At 39.4% G+C, this 24508-nt stretch overlaps 1 protein-coding gene and 1 long non-coding RNA gene across 2 annotated transcripts in view; both read left to right on the top strand.

Annotated features, from left to right (window-relative positions):
• Positions 1–24508, top strand: part of adam19a (ADAM metallopeptidase domain 19a) — a 174986-nt gene that overhangs the window by 61096 nt on the left and 89382 nt on the right. Inside the window, exon 3 of the mRNA XM_088016099.1 lies at positions 18750–18826. Coding sequence (XP_087872225.1) covers positions 18750–18826 — 77 coding nt within the window. The remainder of the gene's footprint in view (positions 1–18749; positions 18827–24508) is intronic.
• On the top strand, positions 10512–12067 carry LOC148153860 (uncharacterized). The gene is made up of 2 exons (XR_015766211.1): positions 10512–11032; positions 11085–12067. It is a non-coding gene; the product is annotated as an uncharacterized LOC148153860 (long non-coding RNA).

The raw sequence follows: 24508 nt of genomic DNA, 5'->3' as shown, positions 1-24508 counted from the left end.
GTATTTTTAATTGAATTTTTTTATTGAATTCTGTCTGGTTAAAAAGTATTCTAAGGAAACCCTGCAAATTGCTTCGAGTAACTTCTTCCTACATCTTCCTAGACGAGTTCAATGTTTTCTGGTGGAGAAGTCTGTTCCTGTAGCTTAACTCTGCACTCATTGAGGACAAAGCATCATTAGAAAACTTTCCTATATAGTTGTAAAGCCCAAACTACAGCATGGTTCTCTATGTGGTTTAATATTCTGTCTCAACTCACACAGCTTTCTGCTGCAACGCATCTGAGACAATGGACTTGATGTATAATCTAAGAAATTTAGATTTTTTTTAAGTGTGGTCACTAAATATTTTTTTTCATGGTAATTTTATTTTCAAACAGTAATACTAACTGGTCCTATTCTATGTTCCTGCCAATTATTCAAACCAGTAATCATTTTATCCCTGGATGAGAAAAGTTTATGTTGAAGGAAAAGGAGGAAAACAAAACCAATGCATCTGAGCAAGGGGATAGAACTACAATACATAGAATGTATATTTGATAATGTTACAATTGGCAGATTGCTAAAAAAAATTCTAATGTAATTCTGGCAGTTCATCCACAATGCACAATATATTAAAACTTTTGCATTATTGCAATGAAGAGAGCTGATTAGATGGAATATTTGGTACAAATGTACATACCAGCCATGCATGCTAGTTCTGAATAACAATACCATATCTGGGCTGTTAGATGGACTTTGACTGTCCTTGATACTCATACTTGATGTTTATAGTGGCCGTGAAGCTGAAGCTCATACACATTTTGTAAATATTGTGACAAAAGACAAGGAGGAAAGAGTCAAGAAAATTGTAAAAAATAAATTTTTCCAAGTTTAAAATTGTAATGGTAAATTACATAGTGATTATTCAACTGTGTTGAACAAAAGTACTGCAGTTACATGTTTTGATGATATCCTCAGCCTTATTCCCTATCAAAATCGTCTCAACACTCTGCAGAGTTAGTTGAGATGCTTTATCCCAGTGTGGTATGGCAGCTGCAATAGGACAGTTACCTCATGAGGAATGCTTGAACTACAGATGGTTCACCACTGTGAGGCCTGCATGAAGTAAAGAAAACGGAGCAGCCCACTGTCCAGCAGTTTTAGCGTTTTTGGGGTGTCAGATTTCTATGTAACACAGTAAAATTTTGTTTACAGTTATTTTGATCAATTTGTAGCTCACCAGTTCAATGATCACAGAACACACAAGGCAAAAACCTCAAAAACTTCCTTTTCTGAACAAACTTTATTCAAGTTCAAAATGACCCACCAAAATTAGCAGAAGAGGCCTTGACATACTGTTGTCGTAATAACCTAGGAAACACACCTGAGTTAGGAGAAAACACCTTAAACAAAGTTTGCTGCATTATGCTTTTATCCATTTGTGTTTTCTATTATCTATTTATTGATTGATTTTTGCTGTAATGTTCATAATGACATAGCAAATTGTCAAGAGCGTTGAGGATGTTAGTTGACAATGACTGGATCTATCTCTAATCATCCATTGTAAAACTATGAGATTGATCTGCTTCATAATGGGAGCCAGTATGAAGCAGGTGAAGCATAGCGGTGGGGCCAAGCTTGAGCACAAAGTAGATGGACGTAGTATGTGAGATGAAAATGCTCAACAGCACAAGTTATTGTTTGTTCGTGTAGATATATGCACTCACATCAGTCTCACTCGCAGACTGGTGACACAAATGCACAGAAGAGCAGTTTTTGAGCAGAACAACATGGAAAGTGAGGATGTTTAACTATTTCACCCGCATCCTCCTTGGGTGTGATGCCATCAATGTGTTTCTGAATCTGTTCTGTTGTGTGGTGTTTAATGTTCATTAAATCAATTAATTGGATTTGATCTGATTCTGTAGTTTATGTTGCACTTTATGAATATTTCCAAGACTTGGAATCACAACTGAGATTCTTCTCACTTATGCGCAACGGTCTCTGGGGGGGGAAAAAATCAGAAGAGCAAGGTCTGACCTCAGTGAAAACTGGAAACCGATTCTGGTCAAGAAAAGCCTGATCAGTGTCCATTCTTAACCCCTCTGTCGTCATCACCATCTGTAGATGCTGCATCCTCCCCAACCAGTCATCTTAGAACAGGAACTTCTCCACATGTTCCCTTCCCACCCATCCATTAATGCTGCAGGCCTGAATGTAGTCACTCGCCTCACTCTGGGCCCCCTGGGTAGACCGGGGGCAAATATACCCATTGTCATGTCTTTCTACTGAAAAATAGCTCCACTGTGGATTTTGCTGTTGCTCTAGTTTTGAAAAATGTGTTTATGCACAAGTACAATTTTCCTCTCTATACCACAGCAAACATTTCACTGGCCCTTTATTATTGTGTTGCTCTCTAAGTATATGTTGAAGCTGAGTGTTTGATTGAGTAGTGATTCAAAGGTTTGCTTCCATGCAGCTTTTTTAAGACCAAATGATAGTGATTCTGACCCTCATACACTGGGTGCAATCTCTGCAAGCAGAATTAGGAACTCCATGAAGCCGCCAGTATCCTGATCACACTGTGGGTTTTACATTTTCTTCTTTTTCTGTTTTTTAGATTGCTGTTATTTTGTGGCCAAACAACAAACTGCTTGTCCTCCCAGAAATCGGGGTTTGGGAAATAAAGAGTACAGAAAAAGAGATGAAATAAATACCAAGCTGTGCTGACCTAAATGTGGCTCTCATTAACATGGCTCGCACACAAGAGGACAAGCATGAGCCAAGAAATGGCCTCCTGCTCCGTCTATTCCCTCCTTTTTCTCTCTCATGTCAAAGAAATGTCTTCTCTGCCCCATTCTCTTGGGTTCCCTTTATGCATTCTCTCATTTTTCTTTTCTTTGTCTCCAGTTTCACTCACCCCTGCCTGCTTTCTTCCTTCGCTCTGTTTTCCTCACTATGCCTCAGCTGAGAAGGCCCACTGTTTACATATGAAAGATTTCACAGAGAAGTCTGCGGACAGCCAGAAAACCAACGTTACTCCATAGCAATAAAAAAATATATTAACAGTAAAATTTGCTCCTGAGGTGCTATTGAATGTTGCTTTCCTTCAAGTTATTTCTTTAAAGCTGAGGTTGTAACTTCTCCCATTCTACGTGACATGTAATGTTGTTCGCAGCCTGAAAAGTGATTCAGCGTTAACACGCATATTAACGCCTGACCTACTTTTCTTAGCATCGATAGGAAAAAGACCAAACCAACAGCAAAATAATGAAAGTGTCAGCACTGCGGTTCCCCTCCTATCAGCCCAAATAATAATGCGATGAGCAGAAAGCAAGATGGAGTGAAAGCAGAAAAAACGGGGCTGTAACAATTTTCCACTCAGCTGGAAGGCGTCTGAGGTCTCAGCAGACAGAGCATCCAAACAGGCCATTAACATCAGAGCCTGATAGAATCATGCAGAGCACAGAACAAACGTGGTCTTCTCCTGCCTGTCAGGGATAAATGGAAAATGAAAAGACATGAAGAAGTTTGGGGGAAACATCTGTCCTACCTGTTGCTGTTTATCCTAGTGGACAATTTATTTCTCTGTTTTCACATGTCTGAGTGACTGCAGATGAATAAGTGTTTGTGTTCAGTCAGGGTCAGAGGGAGGAGAGTGAGCACCTCTCCAGAGATTAATCAGCGTATTCATCCGAAGGCTAAATGAATTATTTCATTACCACCTCCATATTTATGCAGTCCTTTTTTCATTTCATAAATTAGTTATGTGCCAAAAACACATTTAGGAAATGGAGCCACTTTCAAAACACCAAAAAGATATGACTGAAACAATTCAAGCTGCAAATACTAAACAGCTTTACAACAACACTCTGTGCTTCTGCAATGTTTATTATTTAACATTCCCTTTTGAACTGTCTCGTCTGATTGTTTCTGTCTGTTTGCATACATTAGATCCCAGCTGAGCGAGTCGTCATGCTGCAGCATCTGGGGACCCACAGAGCCATCTCTGTCCACCCCAGTACGGTCCGAAATGCAATGAAAACCCTGGAATCAAACCAATAATTCAGACCATATTAATTCGTAGTTTTTGTTGTCAAAAAGCCAACCTCTGTCACTCCTGACTGTGTGTGTCAGGGCTGATAGCACTCTGGTGCCTTACCGGACTTCTGGCATACGTGTGAGAAAAAATAAAAGATTTATCAGGTATTTCTCTGAATATACGAGAGGGGAAGGGCATGGGGAGTTGTGAGGGAGGGTTGGTCTGTGGGATGGAAGTTCGGCTGGAGACTGCAGCTCGACGGCAGAGCTTTGGATAAATACATTGTATGAGCAAGTGTTTAGGCACCCCCGAATGGTTGCCAGGGGAGATTCAAGGATTTCTCAAACATGCATTAAAGAATCAAGGCAACACTCCAGGTATGTTTTTGATGAGGGAATAACATTATATGATGTAAAGCTGAAAAAAGTCAGGTTTACATTATACCTCCCCTTTTAATAATGTCACATACTTAGCATCTCATCTTCACCTGTTGGGAATGGAAAATTATTTTTTCCCCACTATCAGCCCTTCTGTGTGGAAGACAGGACAGGACTTCCAGCTACAAAATTATGATTTTCAGCAAAACCACCATAACCAGTTTTTTTGTTATATCTTTTGTGCTTTATAACTTGATTAGAGTCACCCCAAACCTCATGAAACAGTGTACTGTTGCAAACGTGGAAAACATTTTGCTGACACAGACCTCCGTTTTTAATCATGTTTGGAGCAGAGTGCAGACACACAGCAGATGTTTCAGCATGTCTGCTTCTATCAAAACTTAAAAATGGTTCATGATCCATATTCCTGAGAGGCTCTTGTTGTTTTTATTAGTTTTTAAAACAGCAATCAGCAGGCTGCAAAAACTGAACCTTTTCCGCTTGAGAAACACGGTTACATCTATTTCTGAGCTGTGATCTGGAAGTGTTACTCAGCATTTGATCTGTGGACCTCAGCTCTGGATGGAGTATAAGGATGCAACAGTTCAACGTAGTGGTGCCACACTGTTAAGGTTGTTTCATAAACAATAAAAAATTTAAGAACTGGAACCTCAAAAGGAATTTACTTTAGGACTATACAGGGATACTTTAGATGGAAAAAGTACCTTTTGGTCTTATACTGATGTGTCTCACTGGCAGGTTTCTTGAAAACCAAAGGGTGTAAGAATATAAATAACAAATACCACTGACATTATGAGATTGACTGTCCAAATACAATACATTCTGTTTTATTTTTATTCATATTAGGAAGGTTTGCCCTTCAAGAATGTCTTACGCGACATCAAGAGAATTCTGACTAATTACTGCGATGATTAGGTGAATCTGAAGTTAGTCAAAATAATATTATTTCAGAAAAAAGGGAAGCCTAGAATGAAGCCTTGATGTATCTCACAGATTAAAGCAGATGTAGAAGAAAAATATTTTTCTAAATTGGCAGAAAAACTTCTATTGTGTCATGACTGTTTAACACCAACAGAAGACACAAGACTTATTTGCTGAAATACTGATTAGATCAGTAATTCAGGGCTTAACCGTGTTATTATGGAATAATGTCAACAGGACAGAAAGAAGGCCACAGGTACTGAAATGTTTTAGCTCTCTAGCTCAGGGGATCATGAAGGTGAGGTAAATGTATTAAGGATTGCAGTGGAAGGCAGTGTCTATAAAAACTATCCAACACCTGGATGTTTTACCCCTTTATTACTTTTATAAATCAGTCATGGTTAACAAAATTGGCCAATTTTGATTAAAAAAAAAATACAAAAAACCTTTTAAAGTATAAATTGGTATCTACAAAATAATGACAAAAATATGTACCATAAGATAAGTGATTTGATAAATACTGCCCCCTTCAGTCAGTATTCAGTAGCTGCTCCTCTGGCTGCAGTCAGTCAGTGTGGATTCCAGTCAGAATGCTCAGCTGGACTTTTCCTTCATTATTACAGATAAACTCTTCCAGTTCTGTCAGGCTGGGGGGATCAGCTGTGAATAGCTCTATTTGAGTTCAGCCAAAAATTCTCTCAACTTGAGGTCTGGACTTTGACTGGACCACTTCAGAACAACCACCTTGTTGTCTTCAAACCATCTCTGCGTAGCTTTAGCTGGATGCTTCGGCTTGTTTTCTTGCTGGAAAATAAATGTTCTCTGAATCTGCAGTTCTCCTGCATATAGGAAACAAAGTGTATGAGAGGCCCCATGGGCCAAAACTTACAAACTCTCTTACACTCACAGTCAAACTCTCTTACATTCACTATCAAACTCTCTCACACTCACTATCAAACTCTCTTACACTCACAGTCAAACTCTCTTACATTCACTATCAAACTCTCTCACACTCACTATCAAACTCTCTTACACGTACTATCAAACTCTCTCACACTCACTATCAAACTCTGACAGAGTTTGATTGCAATGGAGGTTAACTTAAAATTTCAGTTTCTGATTGGACCCCAGGGAGGCTTTTCAAAATAAAAGCAGACCTACGGTTTATGTTTAATTCATGTTTCTCTCCTGCGGCTTTAAAAATGTAAAACTTTGTGTTAGTTGATTTGCTAAAGGAAATCATGTATCTGAAAATAAATTAAAACATATTATGTGGGCAAAAAATTCTGTAAACCACATATGTGCTACTTCAATCAAAATTGCTGACATTTGACAAGCAAAAAAATCTTTCAGATTACATAAACAATACCTTACCAGGTACTTCTCTCACTTCAGGATGACACAGGGACACCTATAAGACCAATTTTAACTGAAGTTGCACATATGTGCTTTACAGGATTTTTTGCTCACACAATATTTTTTTTCAGATACATAATGTCGTTTTGCAAATTAAAACCCTCTATTTCTGTACCTCACGTTGCTCCTTTATTTTATTTTTTGGGGGGAATGATTTAAAATACCTCTAGACATATTTTTGTCCAAATAAAAGAGGTATTGAGGTTCATGTGACCTTTTACTTAGAAGAGGAACAGTCCTTTTTATGAAGCAGAGGTGGATGCTACACCTTGCTTACCATACTTGTAAGTTATGCATCACTTTTCTTCATGTTTAAATTTGGGTCACTCTAACTAAAAATATTTTAATATCTGTGAGTATGTAAAGAAGCATTATAGATAATTTCAAGACAATTTTTTTTATAATTTATATGCTAAAACTGGGGTTGCACAGTGGTACAGTTGGTAGAGCTGTTGCCTTGCAGCAAGAAGGCTCTGGGTTTGATTCCCAGCCCCGGTCTTTCTGCATGGAGTTTGCATGTTCTCCCTGTGCATGCGTGGGTTTTCTCTGGGTACTCTGGTTTCCTCCCACAGTCCAAAAACATGACTATCAGGTTAATTGGCTTCTCCAAATTGCCCCTAGGTGTGAGTGTGTGTATGCTTGGTTGTTTGTCCTGTGTGTCTCTGTGTTGCCCTGCGACAGACTGGCGACCTGTCCAGGGTGACCCCGCCTCTCACCCGGAACGATAGCTGGAGATAGGCACCAGCAACCCTCCTGACCCCACCAAGGGACAAGGGTGTAAAGAAAATGGATGGATGCTAAAACTGTGTTTTTTTGTTTGTTGCCTCAGGGCAACATTGCGCTTGCTAGGGCCCTTTTGCTCAGACAATATTATTCTAATGCGATGATATGCAATTGATTACAAAATAATTATCAAAGCCAATTTTGTTACTTTATTATTGACTAACAGCAACAGGAGATAGATGCAAGATCATTTCATGGACAAAATGTGCATGGTTCATAAGCTGGGGTCATTCCCAATGAAAACATGAGGATCCATTGTACAACCATTATTTCATTGTTTGTTTATCCTCAAAACTAACTTCAGTCCCAAAGGGTGAAGAGCTGGTCATCAGTGAACAAATAGCCCCATTCCAAGGCAGGCAAAGACTGAAGCAATACCTGCTAAACCCAAATATACGGGTCTGCAGGGTACTTCATATGGCTGGTGCAGATGGTGTTCCTTACAACTTGAAAATCTACACAGGGCGAGCCGTACCACCACCAAATCTACCAGATATGGGAGCTGGTGGAAATGTTATCCTTTGCTTGGCTCAAATTCTACCAAAAAAATCAGAACTACAAACTCTTATAAAAAAGAACCTGCAGCCCTAAGTCCTGTCATTGATGTGAATCTGGTCGCTACAACCCATAAATAATCAGATAAACAGATGGTGATTCCCAGGTACGCCAATAATCAAGTGCCAAAAATATGATACACACTTTTTTTCACATCAGCAAGCAATTCCTTCCTGATGTTTAACATATAATAGGGAAAAAGACTGATTTCAACATCCTTAGTGATTCTAACTCTGCCAAACATACACATGTACAAACACACAAATGCTCATTTTAGTAATTTGTGCAAATTGGATAAACTAACTTTCATTAATGAAAGTTAGTTTATTTTATATTTGGTGAGTTGGAACCATGTCTGATTTATTTTTGTCAAAAAAAGTTTTTATGAATATAGTTTTTGTTTGATTTGTATTTCATTTCTTATAATCACTGTAGAAAACTTGGCGTTTTAGACCCCTTGTAGCGCAATGTTGCCCTGAGGCAACAAACCTAAATCCGGTTCCGGGAGGTGTCAGGGTCCAATTTTATGACTGATATGTAATTAGGGACCAAAAAGCTCCCAAAGAATGCAGGAAAATATTTTTTCCCCAAAAAAAAAAGTCATGCCATAGAGGGTTAATTAACACAAAGCTTTAGGCTGTTATAGCCGCCGGAGAGAAACTTGATGTGTGAATCAAACATAAACTGGAGATGCGCTTTTATTTTGAAAAGAGAGCTTATCCATAATCATTCAAGTAACTGTGCTTTGAACCTATATTTGGATTAATGTTTAATATAATAATGGTGTGTAAACTAAACATACAGTGATGGTAATCACAAGGTGATTCACATTATATGATGTTATAAAGTACATCGTTCAGAATGAAGGCAAAGATAGTCTAATCATATGTCCCAGAGTGTGTCTGAATATGACACACATTGTTTGTCATCTCCACGCAGGGCATCCGTTTCAATTTAGCACCTGAGTCTGGAAACAAATTATTATTTTCATACATATTGTCAGAACTGATTAAAAGGTAAGTTGAACAGCTTCAACCAGCCAAACATTATTGCGCATCTCTAATAAACTGTAAAGATTCAAGACATTATTTGCTGTAGAGCTGTCATTCTATGGCTATAATACTTCATAAGTACTGGGAAAGCATATGAGGAAAATATTAATGGCATTATTTCATCTGTTTTTTCCATATTCTCTGATGGAAAAGGGTGATTTTCTTGCAATTACTATATGCTATTGGCAAAATGTATTATCTGCCTACATTAGCATGCATTGACAAAATGATCAATAAACAATAATGTAGCCTCTAAACAAAGACATTACTGGAAATTCATTTCCCTGCTACACATGTAAAACCCTTGTTTTACCTCACATGGCAAAAGGCCAACATTGGCTGCTCGGTAAGCTCAAAGTTCCAAATGTTGTTACTTATAAAGCCCCTCATGTGTCAAGTCGATTGACCCGTTCCAGTCTGTCTCTGGAAGAAATCCTCTCCACATCATGGCTGTAGTTCTCATCACTGTCGTCTAGCAGAACGTCACTATGCTGCTGTTATTAAAACTGGACTGTTTTCCTCCTGCTGCTCTGCCCTCTGTTGGCAGAGCAGCAGAAAACTATTTGTATTAATATGTTTCAAAACCAACTAAACTAACTTCTTAGCTTATGCCAAGTTTATATTTTTTTATGTATTTTTAGTTGAAACCTTTAGACATGTCAAACTGCTGAAGAAGGAAAAACATTAATGTTAAGTGTAAATTATTTATTTTGCTGACGGATAACAGTGGATTACCCAAACAGAAGCAAAGGTTGTAAAAATTGTGCTGAATTTTTTCATCCTGAATAAATACCAGGAGTTACTGGTGACTATGAAATTGTAGCTCTCTGTTCCTAGACTGCTTGAATGGCTCTAATTGAGTATATTTGTTGCTCCTTTGAAGATGGGATTGTGTTCGCACTGCCATTACCGTTGCCAAGAAGGATTTTCATTTGACTTAGAAGACACATCATGCTGTGAAGTAGCTCTGTAAAATACTCCATGCTGAGTCACAAATAGAGTGGATTAGTCAGGGGAGGAGGCATGAAAATGTATGTCCTTTTTGGCTCTAATGGATTTGATTTATATGGAAATGACTTTGGATGAATTAGGACTTTCGACCCCCACGGTTTTGGAGCATATGATGTTTTATGATTGAGTCTTGAACTTGAACGTAGTACTTGTGTGATAAAGTAACTGTACAATGGATTTTAATCCTTATCTATTCATAGTGGAATATTCTTACGATTTAAAAATTAAAAGGCAGATGAAAGAACTACCTTATTGTAATATGTAAAGATAAAGATGATCCAACTGATCAAAGAAAAAACAAAAACAAAGTGATGATTAGTTTTCTTATGTTTTTTATTTACATTTTATTAAAAATGGCATGTTGAACATTATTTATACCTTGCTGAAGAAATAATGTATTGCCATTGCAGCAATCAAACTGTTATTGCTGAGCAACTTCTTGTGAGTTTCTTCTGATTTTGTTTATTTATCTATGGTGATGTGCTTAAAGCAGGGGTCCCCAAACTTTTTCCTGCGAGGGCCACATAGCTGTTCTTTTCTCTAGTCGGGGGCCGGTCTCAGGTTTTGTAGAAAGAAACCTCAGAAAATTCTTGTCGACGGGGGTGGGGGGCGCGACGACACATTCGCGCTTTAACATAGATTTTTACCCAGAATGCAAATGGAAAAAACCGTGAGTGAAACGGTGACTGGGACTGACTGGTATATATTCCATTGAGGGAAAGTTAGTTTCACTTCTGCTCAAAAGCCCCCTGGTGGTTGAAGAAAAATCCACATAGAAACCGGAAAATACAATATATGAAAAAAAACACTGAATGCTCTCTGGTATGAGGAGGCGGGCCGGATCCGGCATTGTTCAGGGGGCCGGACCAAATGACGTGGCGGGCCGGATCCAGCCCGCCACGCCTCCTCATACCTCTCTGGTATGAGGAGGCGGGCCGGATCCGGCATTGTTCAGGGGGCCGGACCAAATGACGTGGCGGGCCGGATCCGGCCCGCGGGCCGTAGTTTGGGGACCCCTGGCTTAAAGTCTCAAGGTTGGAAAGCCTCCTTGACATCACCCTATTCACCAGATCCTATCAGATTTAAGTTGGACTCTGATTCCAAAATGTTGATATTGCGTTCGTCAGGAGAGACCAGGGATGTCAAAATAAAGAACATCTTGATAAAATCGATACTAGAAAAAAATAATCATTCAAAGACACTCATTTGCATCAAAATTAATATAAACAGACCCATTTATATCTGCTCAAAAATCATATCAAGTATGTTTCTTAGCATCTGTATCAAGTTTAAAATTTTGGCATTGTGGCAACTCTACAAGAGACAGTGAACCAAAGTAAGAGATTTCCTTTTCATTAATGATTTGGGGCTAAACTGTATGTGTCTGTGTTGAATGGGACAGTAGGGTTTTGACTGGTGTTCAGCGCGACTGCTGACCTTTGCACGTGTGACCCAGATGGATCTAAGACTAATTCACTGGACAAGGATGAGCAAAACATTTGAACCCAAAGAGAAGAGATGGTAACACTTTATTTGAAGGGGGGTGAATAAGACTGAAATCATGACTGTTTAAACTTTACCTTTAATAACATAAAGTTACCTGATTTTTAAAGTGCAATCAGTAATACTTTTATAACAAATTTATACCAGTAATGATTTCTTGGTTAATGTCAAGTTGTCATAACAAAGACATTTTGAATAATGTCAACTTTGTATTAAAAGTGTCATGATTTACCGAATGACTCTTTATGACAACAGTCATAAATATTCATGAAGGCTTATTCATGTTCATGACATGTGTTATGTCATGTTTATGACAGTGTCATGACAGTCTTATTCAACCCCCTTCAAATAAAGTGTTACCGAAGAGACAACAAAGGACTGGGTTAAAAAAAAAACATAAAGATAAATTAAGCTTTTAATAAATGTGCACAAGTCATTTCAGCTACACTAGAATGATTGACCTTTTTCTTAAACAGCAAAACACAACATGTTCATAAAAACAGTCAGTTCAATTGATAATCGAAGGCACATAGAAGCATAGTGTTTCTTGTCAAACGTACAATTGAATGATGCTACTGTAGTTCATAGATTGGCTCTGGATTCTTTGATATGTGTGATTAGCCTGACTCCCATGTCTGTCTCAGCACAAGGCGGCTTCAGAGCCACAAGATCCTGAGACACATCAAACCGCTTCCCAAACAAGCTGAAACCAGAGCGCATGCAGCTGTCGCCTCATGAAGGATCTGATAGAGGTTCCTGGGTAATGAACCAACAGTGTGTTGTTTTTGCCAAGACATGGACTTTTCTCCTGTGTAAAAAAGCTGAGATAAGCTTTTAAAATTATATCTAATGCAAACAGTTTTCATATTTCTTCAGTGGATGTTCTAAACCAGAATACTGACTTTACTACAGTGCCTGTAACACAAGGATTTATAAGATAACAAAACAATTTGTCAACAATACAGTAATGGTCTTGTTGCTTACTCACACAACTTAGCAGGTTTATGTTAGTATCACACTTACCTATATCCCACAGTGGAGGTGAGTCATGCTGATCTTGATTCGGTTTGTGGATCAGTAATGGATACCTTGCTGCCTGCGCCCGTCCCCGTCTTCATCTCATCCTTCTACTGCCTTTCACTACAGGACCTGTTTCATTATGCCAGCTTTGACAGAGATTAATTATAGAAACACTTGATGTCACTGTAGAAGAAAATCCTTCAAGGTACTTTTCCACTGTAACAAAGAAGCCTAACCCTGAACTGTCTATCCTTCAGCGTCCCACCACCCTCCATTCCCTTCACACTTCAGGCTCTCTTAAGTTTTCAAAGTGATTGCCTGTGCTTTCAATACTTCACTTGCTCACACCTTTCCTGCACCGTCTTCATGCTGCTTGAATGATTGACTGGAGAAATTGCACTAGAGTTGACAGTAGTCCTTCTAACCATTTCGTGGCCTAGTTTCACCCACTTTTCACAAAAAAGCAATGAAGACATGAAGGATCCATGAGCATTTATAACAGCAGCTCAAAGATTATTTCTTCTAACGTTTATTTGCATTTTTAGTCCAGACAAACGGATCATTGAAACTATTTGTTGAACTTTTGATTGTAGGAGGCTGACTTTTCCAAACACATCTTACTATGAACTTGAAAATATATGAAAAGGAGTTCAGTTCTATTATGATTTCAGGTGTGGTCAGCACAGAGGAACATCTTTTACTGAATGATGACACTCAAAGAAATCTTTCACTGCCTTCTCAACAGAGGGCAGTGATATTATACAATATATATATATATATATATATATATATATATATATATATATATATATATATAGCGAGCGAGACATCGACTCACTGATCCACACCACCAGGATCTACAGCACTGACATTGGGATGTCATTCGGACTAGAGAAGTGTGGCCGGATGGTTACAAAGAGAGGGAAGGTCGTCCGCACAGAAGGGGTCTCACTCCCAGAGGGAACGATAGCAGACATAGAGCACAGCTACAAGTACCTGGGAATACCACAAGCAAATGGCAACCTCGATGAGGTCACAAGGAAAGGAGCCACAGCCAAATACCTCCAACGAATAAGGCAAGTCCTGAGAAGCCAGCTCAATGGCAAGAACAAGATCCGTGCAATAAACAGCTATGCCTTACCAGTAATCAGATACCCTGCCGGAATAATTAGCTGGCCAATGGAAGAGATGAAGGCCACGGATGTTAAGACTCGGAAGCTACTAACCATGCATGGAGGGTTCCACCCCAAATCCAGCACCCTGAGACTGTACACGAGCCGTAAGGAAGGAGGCAGAGGACTAGTGAGTGTGAGAGCCACTGTCCAGGATGAAACATCTAAGATCCATAAATACATCAAGGACAAAGCCTCAACGGACGATGTGCTCAGCGAATGTCTCAGGCAATGGGGAACAGAGGACGAGGTGCTGGAGGAACCATCATGGGAAGACAAGCCCCTACATGGGATGTACCACCGACAAATAACTGAAGTGGCTGATATCAGGAAATCCTACCAATGGCTGGAGAAAGCTGGACTCAAGGACAGCACGGAGGCCCTCATCCTGGCCGCCCAGGAACAGGCCCTAAACACCAGAGCAATAGAAGCTCAGATCTACCACACCAGACAAGACCCAAGGTGTAGGTTGTGCAAGGAGGCCTCTGAGACAGTCCAGCACATAACAGCAGGGTGCAAGATGCTGGCAGGGAAAGCGTACATGGAACGACATAACCAAGTGGCGGGCATAGTGTACAGAAACATCTGTGCAGAATATGGACTGGAAGCCCCGAGGTCAAAATGGGGGACACCCCCAAAGGTGGTGGAGAATGACCGAGCTAATATCCTGTGGGACTTCCAGATCCAGACAGACAAGATGGTAATGGCGAACCAACCGGACATTGTGGTGGTGGATAAAGAACAGAGGAAAGCCGTTGTGGTGGATGTAGCAATACCAAGTGACCACAACATCAGGAAAAAGGAGCATGAGAAACTGGAGAAATACCAGGGCCTCAGAGAGGAACTGGAGAAGGCCTGGAAGGTGAAGACCACAGTGGTGCCTGTGGTCATCGGGGCCCTCGGGGCAGTCACCCCCAAACTGGAGCAGTGGCTCAAACAGATCCCAGGAACAACATCAGACATCTCAGTCCAGAAATGTGCAGTTCTAGGCACAGCCAAGATACTGCGCAGAACCCTCAAGCTCCCAGGCCTCTGGTAGAGGACCCGAGCTCAGAGGATGAAAGAGACCACCCACAGAGGGTGAGAGGGGAATTTTTTTATATATATATATATATATATTTTTTTTTTTTTTTTTTTTAAACTACCACAAGGTGGAAATAATACACCAAGCGCTTTGTGGGGTTTCTCTCCTATGTCGGGTTTACTCTGGGCTATATATATATATATATATATATATATATATATATATATATATATATATATATATATATATATATATGTCTTGGATCTTGGATGTTTCATCCTGTCCAGGATGAAACATCCAAGATCCATAAATACATCAAGGACAAAGCCTCAATGGACGATGTGCTCAGCGAATGTCTCAGACAATGGGGAACAGAGGACGAGATGCTGGAGGAACCATCATGGGAAGACAAGCCCCTACATGGGATGTACCACCGACAAATAACTGAAGTGGCTGATATCAGGAAATCCTACCAATGGCTGGAGAAAGCTGGACTCAAGGACAGCACAGAGGCCCTCATCCTGGCCGCCCAGGAACAGGCCCTAAACACCAGAGCAATAGAGGCTCAGATCTACCACACCAGACAAGACCCAAGGTGTAGGTTGTGCAAGGAGGCCTCTGAGACAGTCCAGCACATAACAGCAGGGTGCAAGATGCTGGCAGGGAAAGCGTACATGGAACGACATAACCAAGTGGCGGGCATAGTGTACATGAACATCTGTGCCGAATATGGACTGGAAGCCCCGAGGTCAAAGTGGGGAACACCCCCAAAGGTGGTGGAGAATGACCGAGCTAAGATCCTGTGGGACTTCCAGATCCAGACAGACAAGATGGTAATGGCGAACCAACCGGACATTGTGGTGGTGGATAAAGAACAGAGGAAAGCCGTTGTGGTGGATGTAGCAATACCAAGTGACCACAACATCAGGAAAAAGGAGCATGAGAAACTGGAGAAATACCAGGGCCTCAGAGAGGAACTGGAGAAGGCCTGGAAGGTGAAGACCACAGTGGTGCCTGTGGTCATCGGGGCCCTCGGGGCAGTCACCCCCAAACTGGAGCAGTGGCTCAAACAGATCCCAGGAACAACATCAGACAGCTCAGTCCAGAAATGTGCAGTTCTAGGCACAGCCAAGATACTGCGCAAAACCCTCAAGCTCCCAGGCCTCTGGTAGAGGACCCGAGCTCCTAGGATGAAAGAGACCACCCGCGGAGGGTGAGAGGGGAATTTTTATATATATATATATATATATATATATATATATATATATGTATTAGCCACTAGCCCAGAGTAAACCCGACATAGGAGAGAAACTCCACAAAGCGCTTGGTGTATTATTTCCACCTTGTGGTAGTTTTAAAGTCAATTTCAAAGGTACAGTTGCATCTCATAACCAGAGTCCCAATGACGTTGAATAACCTTTTCTATTCCCTCTTTTATTCCTACCTGATGTTCTGCCTTAACTGTTAATTGCTATAAACTTTACAGTAATCTGCATTTTGTGCAGGAGTCATTTGTTTGCATTTACAGCTCTGAGTGGAATTTAGAATCACTAAATATGAAAATATTAACTGTCACAACATTTCCTGACTCCTGGTAACAGATCAAAATAACTAATGTAGTAAAGTTTTTGTCATGGTGTTATTTTATATTCGGATCAAAGATATGAAGATCAATCAATCAATCAAGTTTTATTTGTATAGCACATTTCAGCAACAAGGCATTTCAAAGTGCTTTACATCATAACAAACAAATCTCATATATTTGTATGTTTGCTATGTTTTAATACACCTGTTATTGTGGAGAAACAGAAAATTTTCAAGGCCCTCCTCATATTCTTAGCATCCAGAATAGACCATCTTTGATCCTTCTAATGAGCCCCGTCTGGCATAGTGTGTAGCTCAGCAGTGAGGAAACCCCATGTTTATTTGTAATTCGAACCCGACCAGTTTCTCTGCCATGACTTCTTCTGACTTTCTTCAACTGCATTTTTTATTTCTTCCGATTTGGTATCTCACAAATCTCCTGTCTCTTTTCTTCCATCCTTGTGTACTGTCAGTTAATGTCTTCTCAAGCAGCTCTTTACCTCATCCTTTACAGGATTGCTTCCTCAGTCATTTTTCAAGTAACTTTACAAACTTGCCATTTCTTTCATTTGCCATGGTCCATTATGATCCACCCTGTAGGCTAAAATGTATGTCTCTACGCAGGCTACAGAGTATTACATGTTATTACAAAGGTCATATGTCCTTGATGCTTCATTAAAATGTAAGTGCTTTGCCTATTAGAACAAATTCAGCCTAGGGAATGTGAGGACTTAGATCACACTTGTTTTTGATCACCAAATGTACAGATAAAGCAGAACAAACTCAGAGAAACCTCTGAACCATCATTTTGAAGAATGATGAATGATGTAAGCCTGGGAGTTCTTGGAGAACCAGTGGAGTAAAAAGTGAAATAGAGATGCCTTTCCATGAGGCAAAGTAATATATTTAACTTTTTAAGCTGCGGTGAAATCCAGGTTGGTGATTTAGTTGCTGGCCTGTTTCCTTGCAGCCATGTGTATCTGTCTGGGGTCAAAGATTCTTGCAAAGTGCAAAGTTTCTTGGAAAGTTCTTGCTGCACTTTCAGCCCTGGGACTCTCCTCGTGCTCAGCTTGGTGTCTGCTTTTGCAACTTAACAGTGTATGTAAATGAGCCACTCATTGTGTTCTGATACATTTTGAATTGAAACTGACAAAGCAGAATGCTGCGTTAAATGCTCTGGCCAGGTGTCACATCTCCTGGCTGCAGACTGCAGAAACACATCATCAAATGATGAACACATCACATCCAAAATATTTCTTCAAAAGAAAAATTACTTGAACATGATAAAATATTAAGTTTGAGATATTCAGAGTCCTTAAATCATCTGTTCTTAAGATTTAGATTTGATTTGATTTTTCTCCACATCTGTGTGTGTTTTTGTTGATTGCTCTCACCTGTTTCCAGTTGCTCCCTGTAGTGTTTAAATGTGTGTATTTCTGTTAACTTGTTGTTCGATCGTTTGTTGTTCTCAGGTTGCCTTCATCCCTGATTCTTGTGTTCCCTCAGATGTGACTAATATTCAGTTTATTAAATTATTAACTCTTTTCAAATCCGTCTACTGATGTTACACTTCAGTCCTACACCATCACAATACATTACACTGAATAGTTTTGTAAGGCACTGTAAAAACATATGTTGTAAGATCAATGCAACAGTAGCAACATGAAAACAATAGAAGAAAATCAATGTAAATACAATAGCTAGGTATATTTGACATCTTAATCATCTCTGTTTTTCAAATTCTTTGCCGTCTTGTCAGATCGCAGCATCCTGAACATTTCTGGAATCCATACACTTTTGGATACCATTTTCACACTTTTTACCCACTCGACAGAAATGTTCTTTGATCACTAGTGGTTTTTCCAGCTGTAGAAAGAGAAACTGCACCACCTAACAATTTCTGAAGGGAAGTGATACAAGAGAACAGGAAGCTTTTCACAACAGTTTGCTGGTCTGTCAGTCAGGTTTGTTGTCACATTGGAAGCCAATGAAACACATTGTTTGTGGCTGTAACATGACTAAAAGTGAAAAAGTTCAACAGAAATGAATACTTTAAGAAAAGTGGACTATGGTGACTATGGTATGGTGCATTTTGTGACGCTAACAGTGTTGCCTGACTGAAAAATTACATCTCCTCTAGAAAGCCACATTTAAGAGTGTGAAATTGATGATTTCTAATTCTCAATGCTAATTGTGCAAATGCTTATTTGCCCCTTGTTTCTAGTATCAACTGTTGAAGACTGGTAAATGTGAGTGTACTTAACCTCTTCCCTTTTCTTTTTTCAACAGGACCAGTATCCGGCCAGAGGGGAAATCGTGCTCTCATCCAGTGACCTCCAGCTGGTGCTACAAGTACAACTTAATCAGTAAGAATTTCTTCTGCTACATCCTAGATTGCTGTACCCTCAGTAGTACCCTCCTCTGCCCTCCACATGAGGAGTGTGAAAATAATTAAGAGATTAAACATATAGGCAAAAGAAGTGGAAACACCAATCATGTCGCTCGTCTATCCTTCTGCTTAGTTTTTGCGTCGTCTCTGCAATACTCCGTATAATTCTCAGCAAAGCTCCCTGAATCCCTGATGCTCTGTTGATAACTTCTCTGAAAGTGTCACCATGGTTTCCACCAACATCATTTGAAGATTTTCATATTTCCCTAAAGGTAGATAAAAATCACATTAATCCTGAGTCACAGCTTATGGATTTACTTATTTCTTTGTAATAGAAGAAGGAAGCATGTAAGCGGCCCTGCTCTGGCACAACGTGAAGCAAGGCTAATCAGGATGAACGGGCTGGTCCCATGGTGATCATGCAGAACAAGGCTCAAGGCCAGCTGAGGTTATGATGTTTCTGTGATAACAGCAAGGGGAGTTCGGTCTGCTGTGTGCTCATCAGAATCAAATGTGTAGAGACTCCCTAAGTGGGCCTCTTTAAGCCTGGAGGCAGAGAGAACCTGAGTACACACTTTATTTCTTCATCAAACCCACAATATCACATAAAACATGGAAAGCACATGTGCAGATTTTAGTTAGGAAGTGTGGATCTAATTGTAGTTTGACTTTAAAGTATGAAAGTCACCAGCTGAATTTACAATGGCAACAGTACACAGAGTAAATGAGATGAATCAAAATTTCAGTGGCTCTGCAGTTTATTTTTGTTTAGATTTCAGCTTCAGATAATCCCAAAAACAATGTACGGTAGCTGACTACAACAACTTCTGGCTATTATACTTCAGCAATTATATCTGCTAGTTGACACAAAAATAATGTGACTTGAGAGTGTGAGCATAGCTGAAAGCTAAGAATCTGTGTTTTTGATGAAGGTAGTAAGCATGTTCAATAAACTACACATTTTTTACCTTGTATAAAAAGTTTTTTTACAGACCTAATGTTATTTCATGTTTAAGTTATTACAATCAAAAAGTCTTTTCCACCGTGTGAGTTCCAGTGGTTGTTCAGAGGGTGTGTTCCTTTGAGTTCCCTGGCAGCTATACCAAATAAGAAGCAGGTGTCTCTTAACACCAACTTTATTTTAGGTTGAAAAACCCAGGGGATGAGAAAAAGGTTAAAAAGAAACAACTGTCTGCAAAAATGTTTTGTTGAAAAGCATGAGTTTCACACCAGACTTTATTCCACTTTAATCAAAGTCTGGTTTGTTTGGCTGGACAGTCCGGTTTGTTTGGGGAAGATGTAAATGCGTATTCAAACTTGGGCGCCGACCAAAAAAGTGAACAAACTGTAACTGAAGTCTGACTCCACTCCATTTCTGATTACATTTTGTGAAGAAGGTAGTTGCAACTACTGTCTTCTTCAGATATTTTCATGTTGTTTCCTCTAGTGGATTTTGGTGTAGCACCACCACAGATGATGGGGGGAGAGGTCTTCCAAAGGGTTTTGTTGGTTTGACACAATGTAGTGTTAAGGAGAACTGCAGCAGATGAAAATGGAACAAATGTTGCGATTTTGTCCCAAATCAAGCAGAGCCTACCAGGTTAGCAGGTGGGAAAACATCCTAAGAGCTTCAAATTGATAAAAGGGCACAAGCTCATGTTGGCTTGCTTTAGGGTGAGGGATCAAAGTTCCTACCTTCCACTGGATGCTGGAAAAAAGAATCAACTGATGGTGAATACAGCTGATGGGGTCTGTAGGTAGATAGCTATCTAGTGATACAGCTAGCATGTGGCATTGTTTGTTTGGTTTTTTTCCTGTCCTTCGCGTCATAGGTAAAGTGCCTCTAAACAATGTTGTGTTTCCCTTGTCAGCTAAAGAGTGTCACTGGGGTTTCTTTCTGGATGTGCTCACCATGTTTGCAGTGTTTAAAACTCCCAATAGCAGTTCATTGAGAAGGAGAGGGACAGTGTGTGTTACCGCTGCACTTCTACTAGAATTTAGTAACTAGAAGAAATGTAATAATTAGGGCAAATGTGCCACTGGGACTGGAGGAAAATACCAGTTAACATCAATTTTGATGCACAAGTATCTTTGAATAATTAATTTTGCTAGTATCAATTACAGGGAGGTGATGATATTGATTATTTTTGACAACCCTACTTCTTATTGCCCTATGCTATATTCATACAAACATGTTTATCATTGACATTAATACACAATAAGTGGAATAATTGTGTAAATTTAAAGGCATAAACCTAAATAATTTCTTGCTTTGTAAGTGCTATACATACACAGAGGTACAACCATTACGTTTTTTTCAAGTTTCTTCTTTTAATGTCCAGTTTTAGTATTTTCCATGTTTTCAATGTCTTCACGACTGCATGTACTTAATTTAATGCTTAAAGGAAAGGAAAAACAAAATATATACATTTATGCTTTTATTTTTTAAGTATGTCAGTTTTGGTCCTCCATTAGTATTCAACATTGCAAATACATTTTTTGCACTAATTTAAAAAACTGGCCTTAACCAAATTTTGCTAAATTTTCTACGGGACTTTAATAATACTTAGCTTATTATAAGAAGATACAAACTAGATAGGTTTAAGATTTTTGAATTAAACAGATCAGGCTTTGCAGATTGGATGTTTTAGGTTAGAATAATGCAAAAGTAGAAAATCACAGAAGCTGCATCAGAGAAGAGCATTTTATTCTGACAGAACCCTGTGGTTTTAAAAAGAAATCTGTTCTACTTTCCAACCACTCTGGGATCCTGTAAGCTCAGTAATTCTGTGTATAATGATACCTACATGTCTCTGTTGTTTCTAATGGAAACAGTTTTGCTGTAATATAGCTGGGCAGGTTGTTGAAGCACATTTGGAATTCTAAGTGCTTGACATTGACGGAGATGAGTGAGTTTGAGATGTTTCAGAGAGTGCTACATTTAGGAATAATTCCATATTTCAGACTTAATAGATGCACAGGGCTTCAGTTGCTTGGAAACAGTTTGATGACTTGGTAAGAGGAGACCAATGGAAAAACTGATATAGACTGGCTGACTTGAAACACCAGAAAGCCTAGAAGCTCTGGTGGTATAAATGAAACACTGAATGATACAGAGAGGAGATGGAAATGAAAACAGAGATGACTGCTGATTGTACTCAATCTGGACAAAGGTTTCGTGGGCAGGACAGCAATTGTAGCAGGTATTAATTTTAAAATCCCAACCTACCAACTTATTTTGATTCTTGCTTTCACCAATATTCCTGCATGTCCTGCGCTTCATCAAAAGTTATGAAGAATGGTACATCAATAATGATGATTTTCATGCATAGGAAGCAGTATAAACATTATAATATATGCTGTATGGCTACATTCTCCCATCAATCATTTAATTTAGCGGAAAGTAACTGATAGGTACTTTTTCTCGAACCTATATAAAAGACCACAGACAACGTATATGAATTTTATGACAAAAACTTTTGCAAAAGGAGAGATCTCCATCAACAACTTCATCAGCCGTTCACAGAGAGTTCTGATCTCCTTCCACGCGAGCCCCTGTTTTATTGTCCAAGCAGAACAGCCAAAAGGGGCAGTCAGGAAGAACAACAAAGGTCGTAAAACTTCTAACCTAAACAAACCAGCCAGGTGTGATATCTGATCTACGGTCTGAGCCCAGTTCAGCTCTAGGTCAAACTAACACAAGAAGAATTTAAGGTCTGGGAAACACAGAGTTAACTGTTTCACATAAAGATGAAACAGACAGTCCTGACCTCCAGGTCAGTTCATACACACATAAGGAAGAGAATACTTTAAACAGAAAATTACAACGATCTATAGACTGAATGTGAACTAAAGTAATAACAAAATGATAATACCGAAAATTCTCTAACAGTAACGGTCTGAACTAAGCTAATCTCTACAGAAAAGCCTTAGATAGATTAAATGAAAACAGCCATTTGGGGAAAAAATAACTGTAACACAAAACAAAAACAGTCATTTATTCAGTAATTGAACTGGCACACAGTCAGCTCGTCTCTCTCAGAGGATAACGTTACAGGAGGTGTGTATGTGTGCATGTGTTTACTCAGTTGCTAAAAAAAGTCAAACAAATGTGTACATTACTAGAGATGAGCCAGTGAGCAGAATAATCATCACACAATAAATATTAATAACATCAAAACTGTTTGCCTGTATTATTCAATTAGTTTACTGGTGACTGTGGAGCTCTGTCTCATAGCTTTGGTATTTCACACACCAACACAGCTCAGGCTGTTGCTATGGCACTTAGGGACAACATTTCATTTTAAATGCAAATTTTCCATTGAATGTTCTGAGATTAATTGTAAGCTGTTTTTAGGTAAATGAAAGTCTTGATTGTGGTGCCACTGCAGGATGTTATGTGATGAAATAGTTGATACCTGCTTTATCCTGCTTGTAGTGAAGAGGATGGCGACTGAAAACCCATCCGGCTGAGCTGAATGCAGTGCAGCCGTTAAGGAAGGCTTCAGACTTGGCAAGGATTTAATTAGGATACAAATCCTAAGAGAATCCGATTTTACAAAGATAAATTCACACTCAGCTAAATTTGAATGTTTATGACTGTTGTCACTCCTGGTCATTGCACCTATCATCGATTTTTCCACAACAACTTGGTAATTTCCATGTCTCCATATGAATTGTATTTGAGATCAGCAGCTGGTTTTGTTTTGTTTGTTTTGTTCTTTAATATGTTGGGATTTCAGTTTTAATATCTGACGGCTTCAGGGCCTGGTCCAGCTACTGTGATGCTTTGTGGTGAGCTCAGTTTGGCTACACTTTGCCATAGTTGTACATAATTACTTGTGTTTTTGTGCTAAAATATGCTAAAAGTTACAAAAAATCTGATTTGTACACACAGGCAAGATAATTTGGAGATAATAGCATGTGATGCTAATGGGTAGGTGATTTATTTATTTTTTCTTTCTTATCGACTGCATGCCAATACTATAGCACGTTAGCAGACAGACTCCTGTTTAATCAGAGTGTTGTGACTATTTTAAACTGTTCAAAGCAGTGTGATGTTGCATGATGTTGGTTTGGAATTTTCCTAGTAAAACTTTTTATTTGCCAGCAGATTTTGGTGGATGACCTGGAATGACAGAGAAATGGCAACAATTCTCTGTTTACAGAAAACCCGCTAATTGTCAAACAATGCTGTGTTGTTGTTTCTTACCATTGTCTCGACTCATTTCAGCTGCTCTGATTTAACTTGCTTGTGGTTCACTGGGCCACATGTAATTCTTGTAATTTTCTACTGAAGCTAAAATATGGCTAATATAAAACTGACCATGGATGACAGCACAAAGAGCAACCCTGAGCTGCCACCACACCTTTGTTTTCAGCTACAGCCATTAACGCTGACCCTGGAACAGTCTCAAGGAGTTTGTCTGCACATCATAGATCTGACAGACCATGAACAGGCCAAGGGGCCAATTAGAAGTGGTGTGGTGAACACTGAGGGTTCTGGTTTCCCCAGTCGGAGACTGTGTCCTGTGGAGTGTGCTTACTGGACCACAGAATCTGTCTGGGTCACCTTCTACATTTAGGATTTTTTTTGAGTTATCTTAAACATCACCAAGTTCAGTTTGTTACAACAGCACAAGTGTCTCAAATTGTCATA

Source organism: Poecilia mexicana, unplaced genomic scaffold (assembly GCF_051168715.1).
Source record: "Poecilia mexicana isolate PSO_F unplaced genomic scaffold, ASM5116871v1 scaffold_18, whole genome shotgun sequence".
NCBI lineage: Eukaryota > Metazoa > Chordata > Actinopteri > Cyprinodontiformes > Poeciliidae > Poecilia > Poecilia mexicana.
Note: the sequence above shows the minus strand (reverse complement) of the source record. Positions and strands in the feature narration are given on the sequence as shown.